This window comes from Clupea harengus, chromosome 9 (genome assembly GCF_900700415.2).
Source record: "Clupea harengus chromosome 9, Ch_v2.0.2, whole genome shotgun sequence".
Taxonomy (NCBI): Eukaryota; Metazoa; Chordata; class Actinopteri; order Clupeiformes; family Clupeidae; genus Clupea; species Clupea harengus.
In genome coordinates, this window is record NC_045160.1 from 13,296,621 (window position 1) to 13,314,120 (window position 17,500).

Genomic DNA, 17,500 nt, shown 5'->3' on the forward strand with positions numbered 1-17,500 from the left:
TCCGGCTTCCTTCCTGTTCACCCTCCTCCTCCAGAAAAAAAACTCACTGCTGGGATGTTGTCATTGTCGTCATCCCACTGCTGGTACTGATCCGTGGGGTTCTCCCGGCATGTCCAAAGCCACTCCTCGCTCCATATCGAGCCTTGCGGGAGCCACCCGGCCAGGGCTTCATCCAGCTCCAGCATGGCCTCCCACTCCGACAGCGAGTCCTGCGGCGGGTCCATGCCCCTGTGGAAGAGCTTCCCTGCGCTGGGGCTGATAAGAGCTGTGCTGCCCCTGCTGCTGCTGCTGCTGCTGCCCCGCGGATCGGGGTGCACAGAAGCCTCGAGCTGTTGACACGGGGCTGTGTGTCAGAGACGCCAAGCCTGGCAACAGCTACCGTCAGTTTGAATGTTGGAGCCTGCTGATTACAGCCACATGATCTGTGCTTCTCTCTCTCTCTCTCTCTCTCACACACACCCTCACTGGAGAGGAGTTGTGCAGTCACTGCCCTGTAGTAACCCCTGCTGACAGATACTTTATTATTAAGGCGTCTGTTTTTCGTTGCCTGCTTTCTCTCTCTCGCTCTCTCTCTCCCTCCCTCTGGTGGGGAGTAGGAGTCACAGTCGTGTGATCCTCCACAGACCTTTCAGCCCAGCGCCCAGCCTGCCACAGCACGTCCTCGACAAGGTGATTGAATTACAGGTACAGAGGTGAGAGAGGACAACCTTCAGTCACATCTTTGCACAAACAAGTGCCTTTATCGTGAGCCACTGATGCTGACCTTCCGCAGGTGTCCCAAGTCAGGAATGCAAATCACTGAGACAGTTTAGATGTCCTGGGGTTCACAGAGAGTTTAGATGTCCTGGGGTTCTTTAGTCCTCGGAGTCTTCTCTCTGCCTCATTCTGTGTGGACTGACTTGCATCAGGAGGTGAAAGCTTCTCGTCTCTGGTGTCTCCAGAAAGTTCTTCAGGGATCAGGATATCAGTTCCTTCCTCTTTATCCTGCCATTAATTCTGGCCTTTAATACATACCATCCTCCTTGACAGTATTTATGCTATTTTCAAGTCAAGGCCTTATCTATTTTCTTCCACCCCCCTCTTCTCTCTCTGTATCTCTCTGTATCTCTCTGTATCTCTCTCTCTCTCTCTCTCTCTCTCTCTCTCTCCCTCTCCTGTCTCCGGTTTTGTTTTAGCATGCCCTCTGATATTATATGGGCTCCAGTGCCTGGTCACCTGATCCTAACAGTCCCAGGGTATAGGCTGATGAGCCACTGTGAGGGAATGCTGCCCATCAGGACCGCCCTATAATAGCTCTTAGAACACAGAACAGGAGGCCATCGTATCATAAACTCATTAAATTATTACATGCAAATGGGGCCAACCAATGACACCAAACACTGGGGTTCACCACCTCAGCTGTCCAAACAGAAGTCACTGCATTCTGGGAAAAACATATTCACATCAACACAGTCTGGAAGTCCCCAGCTATCTGGCAAAGAAGCTCATGACTCAGAAAGTACATCCAACGCTGCAAGAATGCACCAGTTCTACTGTTCCATCAAAAGCTTGCTTGACCAATGGAAAGAACATGTTGCCTCGTCACTAGAGGAAATCCTTTGAGGGGAACTGTATCAGGGCAGCTGTATTAGAACAGGCACAAGGCGAAACTCAGCCTCTCCTCTTTGCACAGTATACAATAGGTGACTGTGTCAGTGCGGTCGAACATGTGTAAATTTGACATTGATGAGGGATGTTGAAGTGGTTACATATTAACCATGTCAGCAAACACATGGAGACGCTGGTGACTGGCACCACCACTCAAGGGTGAGGCTGATCCTCATCTGCTGTGTCAATGGTGACAGTAACAAAGCGTGTTTCAGTGTGTGCGTGTGTGTGCCTGCCTGGCTGGCTGTCACAGTGTGTATTTAACTATGTAGGTGTGTGAGAAAGAAGACAGGTTGTCTTTTTACCCGCAGGCTTCTTCATCAGTTTAGTCATTGCATATGCATTTGCTATTAATTGTATTATATGCATTTTTTCAGTGAAGCCACAGAAGTCTAGTACAACGACATCTGGACTAGGAGAAGAGATTCCCTTACCAAGTGTGTCTTGTGGAATGAGGGAGGCGGGTGTGTGTGTAATCACAACAGCCTCCTCATAGAGAACGAGTGTCCCCACACTAGGGTCATTGTGCTGTGTGTGTGTGTGTGTGTGTTTGTATGTGTGTGTTTGCTCTCGCCAGCCGGCTGCTCCTCACTGCCTTTTATCTGCCATCCACAAGCCGCACACACACACACACACGCGCGTGCACGCGGGCGCACACACACACACACTCACTCACACTCACTCACACTGGCTCTTTTGTGCTGTAGCGCTCCTCCATGTCAACAACCACACCTCTTCCTCAAACTGTTTATCTCTCTCTCTTTTCAGTCCGTCACTGCACAGTTTTTGCTGTTTTTGAGGGTCAGACTTTTCATTTCATTTCAGTCTTCCTGTCTTTCTGACTCCCTCCCTTCTTCCTGGGCTCTGTGCTACTTGCATTAAGTACGATACACAAGCCACAAACAAAGTTAGCGTTAATGGGTCAGCCTTGGTAGTAGCCGGGCTTTGTAGCTAAGCCAGAATAGTTATTAGCATTAGCAGTTATCTCCTGCTCAGTTAGCTATCATGTTAGTAAGGGTCCCAGAGACTGATGAGTCCTTTTTCTCCTGGGGGGGCTCAGATCTCAATTATGGACGGTTGTGCTTTAATCATGGAGCAATCAGGGCCATGGGAGATCATCATTGCCATAAACACACGAGCATACCCACACAAACACACACACACACACACACACACAACACACAGACACACACACACCCACCCACACAGAAACAAACACGCACATGCAAACATACGCAGACACACACAAACACCACCATAGCAACTAAACCAATCTTAACCTATTTCATGACCAGTTCAAAGCTGTGGACTGTTCCTCTGAGAACCACATGACCACACATAACCACATTCGGTTAGCTCAGGATGGTGACAGTGGTATTTCAGTCACAGACACAGGGCCATGCCTTCCTTGCTTACTGTAGCGCAGACTCCCTGTGGCCGGCAAATGCCTCCATTTCATGCAAATGGCTTTCAACCACAGTGGAATCCCCCACTGACAATGAATGTGAATGGAGGACCACACAGAAGTCTTGAGCAGTGATGAGTGACACTATTAACGCTAACATGCTAGTAGTTGAGATCCCTCTGAGATTTGTACCACAGTTAGTTGAGTTACGTTTGCATTGCGATGCATTGGTTTTGAACCCACTTGTTGCCACCTGCTTTGGCATTGAGTCTGTTGATAATGAGAACAGCTTTTGACCACAGAAGCAGAATTTTGAGGCCACAGTGATGTTGGATGCTAGTAATGCTAATCAAACACTAGCCCATTCTGTGGTAATGGGACCATGTAAAAGCAGCCATTTTATATTGGCGGCCAGAACGAGCTGATCCACTGCCAGCGTGTCTCCCTCAAAATGTACCATCAGGTGGCAACAAGGAGCTGTCTGAAGAGATGAGTAGCCCTCTGAGAGAGACTGGGGGCATGAGAGGAGGGAGACGAATCAGAGAACGTGGTGGTGGGGGGGGGTAAATAATCAAGGGTTGCAAGAATACAAGACATGCTTACTCTCAGGATGTGCTGTCTTTCATGCTAAGGGGAGAGAAAGAAGGAGTACAGACAAAAACAAACAAACAAACAAACAAATACAAAACAATAAAGAAAAGGAAAAGGATAAAGACCCCAATAACATAAAGGAAAAGCACATAAGGATATTTCATAGCCACATACACACTGCCTTAAGGGCGAAGTTGTTTCGGGTAGGGTGTGACTTTGTCACAGGGATCAATAACAGAGGTATTCTGAGAGGTTTGCACATACCACACACAAGTACGCACAGAAGCACACACACGCACACACACACACACACACGCGCACACACACACACACACACACACACACGCACCCACACACACACACACACACACACATACACACACACACACACACACACACACACACCCACACGCACAAACATCAATAGTATGCTAACTAATTCTAAGGCATTAACCCCCAGTCCTCTGCTAATCATGAATCACAAATTAGTTTCACATGTAGATATATAAAAACATGTTGATCTCACTTTGCAAAAATCCAAATATGGCACAAACATGATATATTTAGTATAACGCCATACTATGGAGATTTCTCCTCCTACAAATGTTGATGGTCATGGCCTGAGAAACCAGTGAAGTAAGCCAGCATGCCACCTTGTGGTAGAACTTAGGTGCTAGCTATTTCATTTTCCCCAAAACCTACTTTATAATATATTAGGAATTATAATAATTCTGAAGATGTAAAATCGAACATTGGTGAAGTTAGAATTCATGTCCATGTACTTATGCACTTTCCCCTATCCATTTTCATGGCTGTATTTACTCAATCAATTTAGAGAACAATGTGTGTGTGTGTGTGTGTGTGTGTGTGTGTGTATGTGTGTGTGTCTTGCAACACACTCAAAACAACTCGCTTCTTTTAGGAACCATTAATCAGTCACTAGCTTCACTGGAGAATGCCCACAGTGCCCTTGACTTTGAAACAACAGGCCACATCGCAAGGACTGTCCACCTGCCACGAGACCTCTGCTACTGTGTCAATGTGCCGATGCTTTGTACTTGCAAGTGGAATATTATATTCCTGAAAACGCTCACACACACTTCTACTTACACCCACATACACAAACACACTTTCACGCTGCTACACACACACTCACAAACACACACACACACACACACACACACACACACACACACACACACACACACACACACACACACACACACACACACACACTTAGATAGATAGAAGAATGTGTGACTTACGTTGTACCAGCTCTGGCTCTTCTGTGGAGTGCAACAGAAGACAGACAGACAGACAGAGAGACAGACAGACAGACAGGAGAGAGCACAGAGGTAAGTTACTTCACTTCAGAGAAGGGTCAGGCACAGTCCCTTCAGGCACAATCGCTCCTCTCACATATCCGGCTTCAACACCACATAGGTATCTGGAATGATTCTAATCCATGGGGGTATTTTTAGAGCGTGTGGGTATTTCTGATGTGGAGTGTCTAATTTCAGCCAACTGGGAGAGTGCTACCCACTCTACCTTCATGGCAAGTTATACACTTAATCCAGGACGGGATAGATTAAAATATCTACATTGCCACTTTTTCTAGGTCAGTAGAAACAATGTGTTTGTTTTGATGTTTTTTGTGTTTCTCATGATTGTCTTTCTCTGCGTGTAATCTCATCTCTTTTAATAATTACTTATTATTTACTAATTAGAAAAAAAGAGTTTTGGGAAGTCACTGATGACTTCATGATACATTTTGCTCTGTCATCCTTGTTGCCGCCATGAAATAAAAAAAATGTAATTACATTTGCAGACAGCAGAGGGCAGCACATTAACAAGGCTCGTCACACATCAAACTGTGGCCTACACCACATCAAACTTAATTCAAGAAAGACGGCTATTTTTAAAACACAACCACAGACTGTATTGATGTCTATTCAGCTGATCATATCTCATTCCCTTTGACCACTCACACACTCTAAAGGCAAATGAGACCACAAAGGCCACAGCAGTCTCAAAGATCTCCCTGCCACCCTCCCCCTATTCCCGTCTATAACGTCACACCATGAATAGACAAAATCCGCCTCTGCAACAGCCATCATCCCTCCGCTCACAAAGGCCAGCACCAGCCACCATCTCTCACTGCTGAGTTGTTCTTATTAAACTTGCCTACTCTGTTGTGGGAGAGATGTCTGTCTTTACCTGCACATAAACATGGAGCAGAGCGTGGGATAAGTCCTTAATGGCACTGGTGGTGGCTGAAGGAGAGCGGAGGAGGAGGAGGAGGTGAGGCAGGCACTGTGGCCCTGTATTCGGGAAGGCTTTGGGGGAATGACAGGTTTAATGGAGGCTAATCTGATCTAGAGCTGACAGGGGCGCGCGACAGGGCTTACTATTCAAGTGTACAGTACCTATAATACATGGTGTGACAGAGTGCAGTCGAGTATGTGTGTGTTTGTGTATGTGAGTGTGTGTGTGTGTGTGTGTGTGTGTGTGTGTGTGTGTGTGTGTGTGTTTGTGAATGTGTATGCATATCTGTATATGTGTGTGTGTGTTTGTGTGTGTGTGCGTGAGAGAGTGTGTGTGTGGGATCGAGTGATTGTGAAAACAAGTAGAGGGGAATGGGATATGACTGCAGAGTTGTGTGTGCTTGTTTGATGGTAAAATAAATGAGACGTTGACTTGGGAGTGACAGATAGGTAGATCGGTCGAGAAAGGAGAGAAAGACAAATTGAGGGAGTGAGAGCGGAGAAGCTCCAGAAGTAGGAGATCTTTGACAGATTAGATGTGTCCTGCACTGAATGCCCTCTGGCTTACTCTTCCCAATAAGATCAGGTCATTGGTAGCATTTGTAAGGCACACACATGGACACACACAGCGACACACACACACACACACACACACACACACACACACACACACACACACACACACACACACAACACACGTACACACTTCTTCTGTCTGGGGGTGTTTTCTCAGCTGCCTTTTTAAAAACATGAACTGGCCCAAATGGGAATCAACAGTAATTGGGCTGCTAGCTGGTTTATTGAGCCAACTTGACAAAACTGGAACAGTTGTACTATCATCTGCAGTCTGTATTACAACAATGGTTATCTTGAAACTAAATATTGCTACACTTTGTAGCATTTAACCAGGGTGGCAGCAATGAAGTAGTGGCTACTGTAGTACACTCTGAGTTAACAAGACATCGAAAGACAATTGCAATAAACAAAAACTTTATTTACCTAAGTGGTGACATTTTTGCAGATATTTCCTAACAGAAATCCACATAGTGTAACCAGCTAGCATTGAACAGTTAGCACTGCTAGCAACATCCCAAGTGCCAGTTAAGTTACCATTGGTACCCCACTTGAGTAGGTACCCCCAGAAATGGATCATTAGGTACTTTAGGTACTGGTCAGATTTCTAATCGAAAAAAATAATACAGTTCCATTTTTAGTTGTGTGTGTGTGTGTGTGTGTCATCTGTGTCATGTGCTTGACTCCCCACTGACACCTCTGTCACTCCTAACCATTAGACACGCCTCTGGATGTCATGTCCCCTGTCATGATATTGATTCATTGACATATGATTGCATGGGCTTCGGGAGGCTGCATGACAGATGTTTCTGAATGAAATATGACTTTGAGGGAAGGGGGAAGGGGGGCAACAAGACGGGGAGCAACGAGAAGAGAGGGACACTGCAGGAGGGCAACAACACATTCAGCACTGGCACCTCTACCACTACCAGGAACAGAGGGGGGGTGTGAGGTCAAGGAGTGAAAGAAATAGTGAAATGAAATGCTTACTTTGATCAGGTTTAGCCTGTCATACTGGAAAGCAAATTAAAAGATAATGGAGTGTTAAAAGTCAAATCAGACATGAAGCCACAGTGGAAACAACACAGGAAGAAGACAGGTGAGTTGATGGACATTACGTAAACAGCTTCAGCAGATGAGTGGTGAGTAGTTCTATTGTGATCCTGCCTTTCTCAAGGTTGACGTGTCTGTGTGTGTGTGTGTGTGTGTGTGTGTGTGTATGTGTGTGTCTGTGTGTGTGTGTGTGTGTGCGCACACGTGTGTATGGATGTGCGTGGAGGTGCATTGATGTGTGTGTGTGTGTGTATTCTTGAGTGATTGGATATGTATGTGTGTGTGTGTGTGTGTGTATGTGTGTGTGCGCATGTATGCATGTGTATGTGTGTGTAGGTGTGTGTGTGTGTGTGCGTGTGTGTATCATTTAGTGTTCATGTCTGTGCCCAGGTTCAAATAGGTTGGGAAGACATCAAGAGAGAGAGGGAGGTCAGGAATGAAGTCAGTGCAGGAATGACCGGCCACATCTAGGCACCCTCTGCACTGCATCACAACTGTGTGCCAAAGTTAAAGTGGTGGGTCAAGATTGATGAACCGTATCCATCTGCTGCAAAGGAGACGGGTGAAAGGAGATGGCTGACGCAAATAGAGGGAGAAAGAAGATGTAGGAGGAGAAAAAGGAGCACAAGAGCGATAGAATGTAAAAAAAGAGAATGCAAAAGGGAGGGTGAAAGAACCAGGAAGAAAGAGAGAGAGAGAGAGAGGGAAGAAGCGAAGAAGGGACACGGAAGGAGAACACACAGTGTGCGGTGAATGAGCTCCTTGTGCCCCCATGTTCCCTGTACATCCTGTGCATCCTCCTGAGGAGTACTTGGCAGCAGGGCAGCAGGGCAGCAGGGCAGTACGGTGATGTCATGCCCGCACCTCGCCACGGAAACCCCAGGCCCCCGGCAGGCTGCTCCGCCCTGGCCTCACCCTCGCCGCGTGTCCCGCCCGCTAGCCGCGCTAATCCCTCCGCTAAAGCTCCCCTGGCCCCCACTGGCACACCTGCTAACGCCACGGGGCCGTGCAGGCTGGGGGGAGCAGAGTGACGGGCAGGCTGACTACACGCTCTCCGCTCAGCTCCGCCTCAGCTCTCCGTCTAACATGTGTGTCAGGTTCATGTGGACAAAGGGGGCCCTCCGGCACACATCATTATGATTTTGTTTTTTTCTGGTAGCTACACAGAGGCCTGGACCATGGAAACTGGGCTTTATCAGTGTCACCTTTGCTAGCATTGGTGCCACTGACACAGCTCTTGGAGGGCTGTGGACGACAGCGCGTGGCCCTGCTGTCGCACACTAGGAATCTAGGACACAGGAGAAGGCTAGTTTCCAGGCTGCAGGACTGAGGGGCAACAGGCACACAGACTAGAGGGGAAGAGGCAGACCCAGTGTGACATACAGTTCAAAAAGCAAGCACAGAGATAGACGTATATGCACATTAAAGGTTTTGGGTGTCTGTGTGTATATGCTTATGGAGGTTTTGTGTGTCTGTGTGTATATGCTTATGTGAGTGTGTATTGATTTTATAGTATGTGGTTTGTGCATGTGTCTATCGGTCATGTGGTTGTGTTGTTGTGTTTGTGATTGTGTTTGTGTTTGTGTTTGTGTAGAGATGATTAGGATCAGGGAACAGGCAGTGCAAGGGCACAAAAAAGGCGTCAACAAAATGGATGCTGGGCTTCAAGGTCAAAGGTCAGGGGTGGCAAAGGGCACAGAGCAGAGGGAAGAGTCACGTAACAGCTCACAAGACAAAAGTCACGGAGGGAGGGGGAGGGGGGAGTGGGCGAGTGCTGTGCGTGAAGAAACAGAAAAGAGAAATGCTTACTTTGGAAAGTCGCTTGTGAGACTAGCATGCATCAGGAGAAGAACAAAGAAAAAAACAAAAACAAAAAACAAGAATAAAACATAAAATGCCAAGAAACGAGAAACAGCTAAAAAGAACAAAACCAAACGTCAGTTTCAGGTAAAGAGACATTTTCAACATGACATCAGCGTAAGCACTGTGTGCCACAGTAGAGGCACTAGCAGAGAGAGAGAGAGAGAGAGAGAGAGAGAGAAAGAGAGAGAGAGAGAGACAATGACCACAAAGCAACAGGTGATGGACAAGCATTTCAAAGGGAAAGTTTAAGGGAAGAGAAATGGCATGGAGAGAGAGAGAGAAGGAGAGTAAGAAAGAAAGAAAGAAAGAAAGAAAGACAGAGTATGCGTGTTGTTCTTACGAAACAGATTAAGTTAACTCAGTTCATGACAGCCATGTTTCTGGAGCACCGAAGGCTCATGGGCTTCAGCTGCAGTGATTGGCCTATTGTTCTGCCTCCTCTCTGCCTGTCTCTACCCAGATGGGGGAAACCTCATTAGTAGCTCTTGACCTCAATTCTAAGGCCCTGGAGAGCAACCTCGAGTCTACAGGGGAAACACTTAATTGATTTACATGGGGGACCACAAACACAAACATACACAGATGCACACTAATACACACATACATACATACACACACACACAGACATACACACACAGACACACATGTATCCATGGACACACACACACAAAAACACACACAGACACACACACATATATATATAAACAGAATGTTTCATTTAATGAAATATCTGTGGCCTGTATTGCTATCTAATTGTCAAACAGACAATGATTCTTGATCTGAAGGGCTAAAGATTTAAGGTATGGTAATCAGTATTTATTTCTGTTTTGTTATTTATCTGTTTTCAGTGCACAAAGTCATCACTCAGGGTAGTGTTGGGGCTGAGCTCATCTCACTGGCTAAATGAAGCTGTCGACCGCCGGTGGCTACCCTCTACCTGACCACAGACACACTCGGGGCTCACCTAATCGAGTCTGCCATTGATGAGGATTTCTTGGCTCCGCAAGGCCTGGGTGTGTCTTTGAGGATGGAGTGTGGTGGCATGAGGGTCACTATAAAAATCGAACTGAGCGCTGGCAAGACTATCCACACTAAATGTGAGTTACAGTCTGAGAGGGCTACGAGAGTAACACTGCACCTTTCAGCGTTTGAGAGCAATGCCCTACATAGCTGGAGAAGTGTACATGTCTACGTAATAAGGAAATATTTTACTACGCTGGGAAGTTCCAAAATTAATTTTCTAGCCTTGTAGTAGCCTAGCCTAGCCTAGAAATGCACTAACCAGTCTAAGAAGTCTCCATGGCTAATACTGACATATATGATCATATTTAACATGTTACAAAGCTAATTCTTGAACACAGTACACTGCTGTGAACATACTTCCCTATAACTCCAGCCTTCATTTCACAGTATGCTTCATGTCAGCATTCAGTAAACCTGTTGGGCTCTACCTGACCTGACCTCCTGGGCTCGTCTGAGTGAGTTCTCCCAACAACTCACTACATACTCAAATAGGATGACTAGAATGGGGGCAGGCCAGCTGTGGCATGGTTAGCACTCTGACAGGATGAGGTAGGAGGGAAGGAGAGGGGATCAGGCAGCCAGTGGATTGGGGGTAGGGTGAGGTATGGTGGGAGAAGTAACGGGGGTGGGAGAAGAAACTGAGGTTTAGCATCACGCGGGCAGTGGAACGTTTGGTGGGGGTGGGCGTCCGCTTGGCGGGGGCTCACCTTGGAGTTCTTGCCACTGCTGCGTGCCGTCTGCACGGAGCAGGTGCGCTGCACCAGCTGCTCCGGGGTGGACGGAGACTTGTCCGAGGACTGGTCGGTACCCTTCTCCACCATGGCGGTGTCCACCTCCAGGCCCTGGGGCGTCGGCGAGCGGGAGCGTTTGCGCAGGTCGGGCGAGCAGGCGGGCGTGCTCCGGTTCGAGTTACTGGCAGTGCTGGAGAGAGAGAGAGAGAGAGAGAGAGAGAAAGAAGGGAGGAGAGATTGACACAGATGAGAAGGTAAGAAAGGGAGAGAGAAAAGAAAGATGGCTATTAATGAACAGTGCGCCTACTGATAAGATGGTCCTCTCAAATAGCTGCGAGATCAAATGAAAACCTCAGGGGGCTTATTAGGGAGGGCTTTCATCTTTGCATCTTTTGGATCATCTCCATGTGACACTGATATGTGTCAATATATTCTCTGTTTCCTTATGTTCGCCATCACAATAAGAACACACCTTTGGCTTACTTCATCATTCGTATCAGATCCAAAATGGCGGCTAAAACTCCTTCCACCCTGGGCTAGAAAATCAAACAGCAAAGCTACAGCTCAGGGTCGATGGCATTCACACAGAAACCATGGTAACTGCACGAACCACTGCATGGAGCAATCATTTGGGGCTCATCACAAAATGATCTATGTCATCCAGTGACTCCCAGACAAATATGTGGAGTCATGCAAACAATGTGTTATTTCCCTCACCCATATAAAACACCACTGTTATAGCAATTCTAATACATGCTGAAAGGATTTTTATATAGCTGTGTTCCATTTCAACTGTAAGTGCCATCTAGTTCACTGGACTGAACAAGACTCAATTTCATGCAAAAAAAATCCCCCTCTTGCCAAACAATCAGTTCAACCATTTACCCATCAACGTCAGTCTAAAAAGCCACAACAAACAGTTCAACTGCTGACACACATGTACACCCCCCAAAATAACCCAATGGCATGGCTACTGCTGGGACCTTCAGCCTCTGTCTCTAATCTGATACTTACGAATACAGGTGCGTCATACTAGACTGGCGAAAGAGCAGGTCCCAGGCCATGAAGGTGTGGGGAGCGGAGGGCTGTGTGGGGTGGTGATCCCCCATCGACTGCAGCACCAGCAGGTCACTCATCAGCATCCCCCCGCTCAAGCGCCTCCTCCGCCGCCGCCGCTCGCTAAACTCGGGGTCCATGGCCGGCCGTCGGACGGGACGCGGAGACTTGATCACGCTCATGCGGACAGACGGACGCGAGCGATTTTGGATCTAAACCCAGACGCCTTGGCGGAGTCCCCTCGAGATTTCAAGCTCACATGTTTGGGAAAACTAACGGAAGCACCATGTCGAGTTTGAGATGGAATAGACGCAGGATGGTTAACATGTTACCTAAGCGAGAGAGAGCGTGGCGTCTTAGAGCATAATGTGGACTTGCCCCACAAGCCTGGAAAATGTCTACCTGAGGACGTGGCCACGCCCCATGTTTACATGACAGCAGTGGGTAATCCCATTATGTCACTGCAAATAGGCTTGAGGAATTACCCCCACTACCCAATAATACACTGCACTCCTGCAGGAGCCACGGAGAGACACCGATTACTGTGCCACGGACTGTCACACACACACGTACACACACAGACACATACACACACACGTACATACACACAGACAGAATAACGCACAGGGCGGAACGGCTGTTTATTCCCTCTGTGGATGTAAACACTTAATCTACAGCAGACGTGTGGGATAACCACACTTTCCATACTGTAGTCAGTGACCGATAACAGAAAACGCACGCACGCACGCACGCACGCACGCACGCACGCACGCACGCACACAAACACACACACACACACACACACACACACACACACACTCTTCCCCCTCTCATTTACCCGAGATATTTATTTTTCTGCATTATTCTGAATATTTATTTCCTGGGTCCTTTGAAAGCAAGCAATTGCCTCCTTCTCTGTTTCCCCCTCTAAACTGTCCTATACTCAGCTGTATTAAACATGGGCTCTGAGGGACGCAGTGCAGTGTGGTAGTCACAGGAGACAGGAGACTACTGCATGGTGTAGAGTAGACGTGCACTATCAAGTGATCTGGAGTGTCCTCTGACGTGTGGGACACACACACACACACACACACACACACACACATACACACACACACACACACACACACACACACAAACCAGATGCCCAAATAATAAAAGGAACACACGCTCACTGATGCAGACACACACATATAGACACGCACAGACCTTCCAGCCCTCCAGACCTTACTAACCTAACTGCTCATATTGACCTGGTCTCTGGAGAACAAAGTCCGTAAATGATCCCTTAGGGTGCCTTTTTGCGCAGGTCTGACCTGGTCACATTATCCACCATTACACAAGCACTTACATCATGTGTAGCCAATCAACTCCCTCTCGACGGGCACCACTGTGCCGATCTAAAGTTACATTGCCTCTTCTGCACCCGGTTTAAGGTAAACCGCAGTCATTAGTGACTACTGCCCCCAATGGACAAGTCTCAGGTGCACGCCCCATCCTACCAGTCCCTGTGTAGGGTCTACACACACTTAACAAGTGTTGCCTTGTGCCCATTGAAGAATCCTTAAAGTCGCCTCTTAGAACCCTGACAAGTTTCAGTGTAGAACCATGGAACCTGATGGAAGGAGCTGATGGAACCAAATATGCCAAATATTTATGTTAAGAACCTTATATTTGACAGAGAATGATTCTGAATAGAAAAAGGTAGAGTAAAATGTAATTTTCTTCAAAGTAACTGTGAGCAGACAGTACTTCAGCACCAGGAAATATGCGTTACCTGTGAATGTGCATGATTTGACTGCATCCTTGAGTGCTTAGCTAAATAAATATGCTGAGGTTTGGGGGCAGAAAGGACATGAATATGGCTCATAGGTCATTTAAATTTGTTTGTGCTGAACAGTCACACCAAAGAGCAATGCTGCAGATTCAGGATCTAGCCTCTGCTCAAGCAGGGAAGACGAGGAGGGATTAACACCCTTCACAGTGCCTCCTACAACACCACCACCCCCTGCAAGGTCATGAGAGTCTGAACACAGATACGCCATTAGCCGTCCGGCAGTCATTGACACAGCCAGCGGTTTCATTGACTGAGCCAGAGATAGCAGGTCAATAGTAAGAAGCCACCAGGGCTTAAGGTAGGTATGCTTTTCATCCAGCAAACAGGGAGAGAAGGGCTTACAGACCTTCCGGCTGGACCCCAACAGGATGGCAGGTTTTCAAGGCGCTCCCCAGAGGGCTGCCTTAAGCCAATTATTCATCATAAGCTTATGACGCCCCCGGGGCTGAGAATGCGGATATGCAACCAGGAGGCATGGTAATGATGAAAAGCTCCCTTACCCTGCCAACTCATTTCTGCTTGCTTTTGTATGATGAATGGTTTAGGATGATAATGCTAACGCAAGCCTGATTGAGCTGTGTGTTAGCTGCTAATGCTAATACATGCCTGATAGAGCTGTGTGTTAGCTGCTAATGCGAATACAAGTCTGATAGAGCTGTGTGTTAGCTGCTAATGCTAATACAAGCCTGATAAACCTTTCTACTAACAAACCTTTGTATTTGGGTCCTCACAAAGACACACTAGCTACTATATTAGCTTTCTGGTTAGTGTGGCTGAGCCGGTTAGCGAGCCCAGGGTGTGGTGACTCAGCACTGCATTGCATAAAGATGGGCGAATTGGTCAGGACATGGAAGAGGACATGTTTGTTTGCCCTGACACACAATGATGAGCAATGGCAGAGTTCTAAGCTTGGGATGCCACAAGCAATGGAGTGGATCTACATAAATTATGTGTGGCAGGCAAAAGAATGCAATTATCCTAAAAGCCTTGGCATACAATGGGCGAACATGGTGCCCTTCTGTCCAAATGATCCCTGAAGGTAAAGTGAACCATTTTCTAGTTTGTATGATTATTATTTACTCATATTCATATCTGTGAAGCTACAAAATGAATACAGAGGAATAAGACCGGGCAAACTAGATAGAGTCTATCTAGTTTGCCCGGTCTTATTCCTCTGTATTCATTTTGTAGCTATCTGATAGACATAGGTCCACTTTAACATTACTTTAATATTCAGTCAAACTTCAGAAATGTAACTACACAATTATATGCACATGACTGATTGATTAGTTCATTACATTTTACTTACTGAGATAATTATAATGTAATAATACCACTGTAATATAAACTCTTACCAAACATTCAAATACAGCTGTTTGGTCTTGGTGCAATAACGTCACCTTTCCAACCTCAAATGAATGCACAATATCTTCTGTAGTTGTTTCTGAATGACCAAGTATTATGAGACTGACCCATATGCAGGCCAAACTAAAAAAGAAGAGGGAGCTAGAGTGGAATCATCACGTTAGTGTCCAGCGGAGAGGTGAAAACCAGAAGGAAACCGAGAGCGACACGCATGCTAGAATGGGGAGCCGGAAGATGTAGAGCACATTGGTATTCCGCCAGCAAAATCACTGTCTGGAAAGCGACTAGTGGAGCAGAGAGTGCATTCACACACACACACACACACTCGTGTACACACACACACACATATACAAAATCACTCACACAGACACACACACACACCCATACAGAATCACTCACACACACACACACACACACACACACACACACACACACACACACACACACACACACACACACACACACACACACACACACACACACACACACACACACACACAGGCACTCACACATGTCCACACAATTTATAGGCTTGGCAGAAGACCTTTGATTCATATTCAAGCAGTCTCTGAGGTTAAATCATTTTTCATGTCACACACGGGCTGAACAGCGAGTGGCCTCACCTGCCATTCTCAGGTTGATCTCAGAGGACACCAGAGAGACTAGGACACAGGCCTGAAACTCACACACACATACGCCAATGCACGTACACACACATACACCCACACATACTCTCACACATACACACACTCATGCATGCATGTACACACAAGCGCACCCTCCCCACAGAGACACATACAAACACACCCACCCAAACAAACACACACACACAGTTTGTAAGGCTCCGCATTTGACACTGGCCAGAGACTCATTATGAGGTATTGGTACTGGGAGGAAGATGAGAGAAACAGACTGAACTCTGAACATGCTCGACTGAGAGAGGCAAAGAAGGGGAGAGAGGGAAAGAGAGAAACAAACAGAGAGAGAGAGACGCAGAGGAAAAAAGAGAGCGAGTGAGAGAGAAGGGCGGAGGGAAAGGTTCTCTCCTCCAAGTGCATAAGCAACAGATCATACCGGTTTGCTGCACAAACTAAAGAGGCAGAATGAATATTAAACAGACTGAAGAAGCAGAGTCCTTACAGGCCTTTCAGCATTCCCAGCCCTCCCAATCTTAAACGCATCGAGTGAGACAGGCACCCAGCCTCTCAGCCCGCCACAACATAACCAGCCCTGGCCACCCACATTACCATGGCAACTGATACCCACGATTTTGGGGCGGGGGGGTGGATTTTGTTTTTGTGTGTCTGTGTTTTGTTTAGAGGAAGAGGTACGCTTGTGGAATACAGGAATACAGAGTGAGAGGAAAGAGAGGGGGAAGGTGAAACAGACCGAGAGTGAGAAAGAAAGAGAGAGAGAGAGAGAGAGAAATATTCTGATATTAGATAAAAGGAAGCATGGTTTAGTTCTCCCATGTCGAAGCATGAGTTAGCTGCTCGGATGACTAATTCACGTATACTACACTGACAGATTGACATCTCCAGGGGAGATTTTGCCATTGTATGCAACTCATCTTCATCACTTAATTCACTTCACCATTTAATTCACAATTACACCTGAGCGAAGAGTTACAATGTAATAATGTGTGTGCATTATGATTTGATCTTGTATGAGTTATTCCCCTTTGCCCTTTGTCCGATGCAATTATCAGTGGTTATGACAGCACCTGACACAGGAAATAGCTGAGAGTTTGTCTGTGTATGTGTGTGTGTGTGTATGTGAACACCATCCCATAATGCAGAAACTACCAGGAAATGGCTCAAAAAACACCCTCTTTTCCCCCATAAACGAACGCTATATGCACTTTGCCATAGCAACAATAGAGAGTGGTGTAAAATATTCAGTATACTGAGCTAAATATACCCCCCCCCCCCAGGAAGTTTTCCACTGACAGTGCCGCATGCTGTCAGTCGGCTAGCAGGGGAGCATGCCACATAATGGGAATCAAACAGCGTTAACAAGGATGCTAGTTGATTCAGAGTAAATTAGGGTAATAAGAAGCATGTTAGTATTATATTAGCATGCTAAAGTTTGC

At 46.7% G+C, this 17,500-nt stretch overlaps 1 protein-coding gene across 19 annotated transcripts in view; it reads right to left on the reverse strand.

Moving 5' to 3' along the window:
• Nucleotides 1-17,500, reverse strand: part of gramd1bb (GRAM domain containing 1Bb) — a 78,418-nt gene that overhangs the window by 8,979 nt on the left and 51,939 nt on the right. For 9 of the 19 annotated variants that reach the window (XM_031573554.1, XM_031573553.1, XM_031573558.1 and 6 more), the window contains 5 exons: nucleotides 11,127-11,340; nucleotides 9,343-9,363; nucleotides 7,471-7,494; nucleotides 4,909-4,929; nucleotides 3,656-3,679 (listed from right to left, as the gene is read on the reverse strand). In XM_031573554.1, the coding sequence (XP_031429414.1) occupies nucleotides 3,656-3,679; nucleotides 4,909-4,929; nucleotides 7,471-7,494; nucleotides 9,343-9,363; nucleotides 11,127-11,340 (304 nt within the window). Of the gene's footprint in view, nucleotides 1-3,655; nucleotides 3,680-4,908; nucleotides 4,930-7,470; nucleotides 7,495-9,342; nucleotides 9,364-11,126; nucleotides 11,341-12,164; nucleotides 12,600-17,500 lie in introns of those variants that run through there. The other 10 variants (XM_031573563.2, XM_031573565.1, XM_031573564.1 and 7 more) reach the window with 6 other exon arrangements.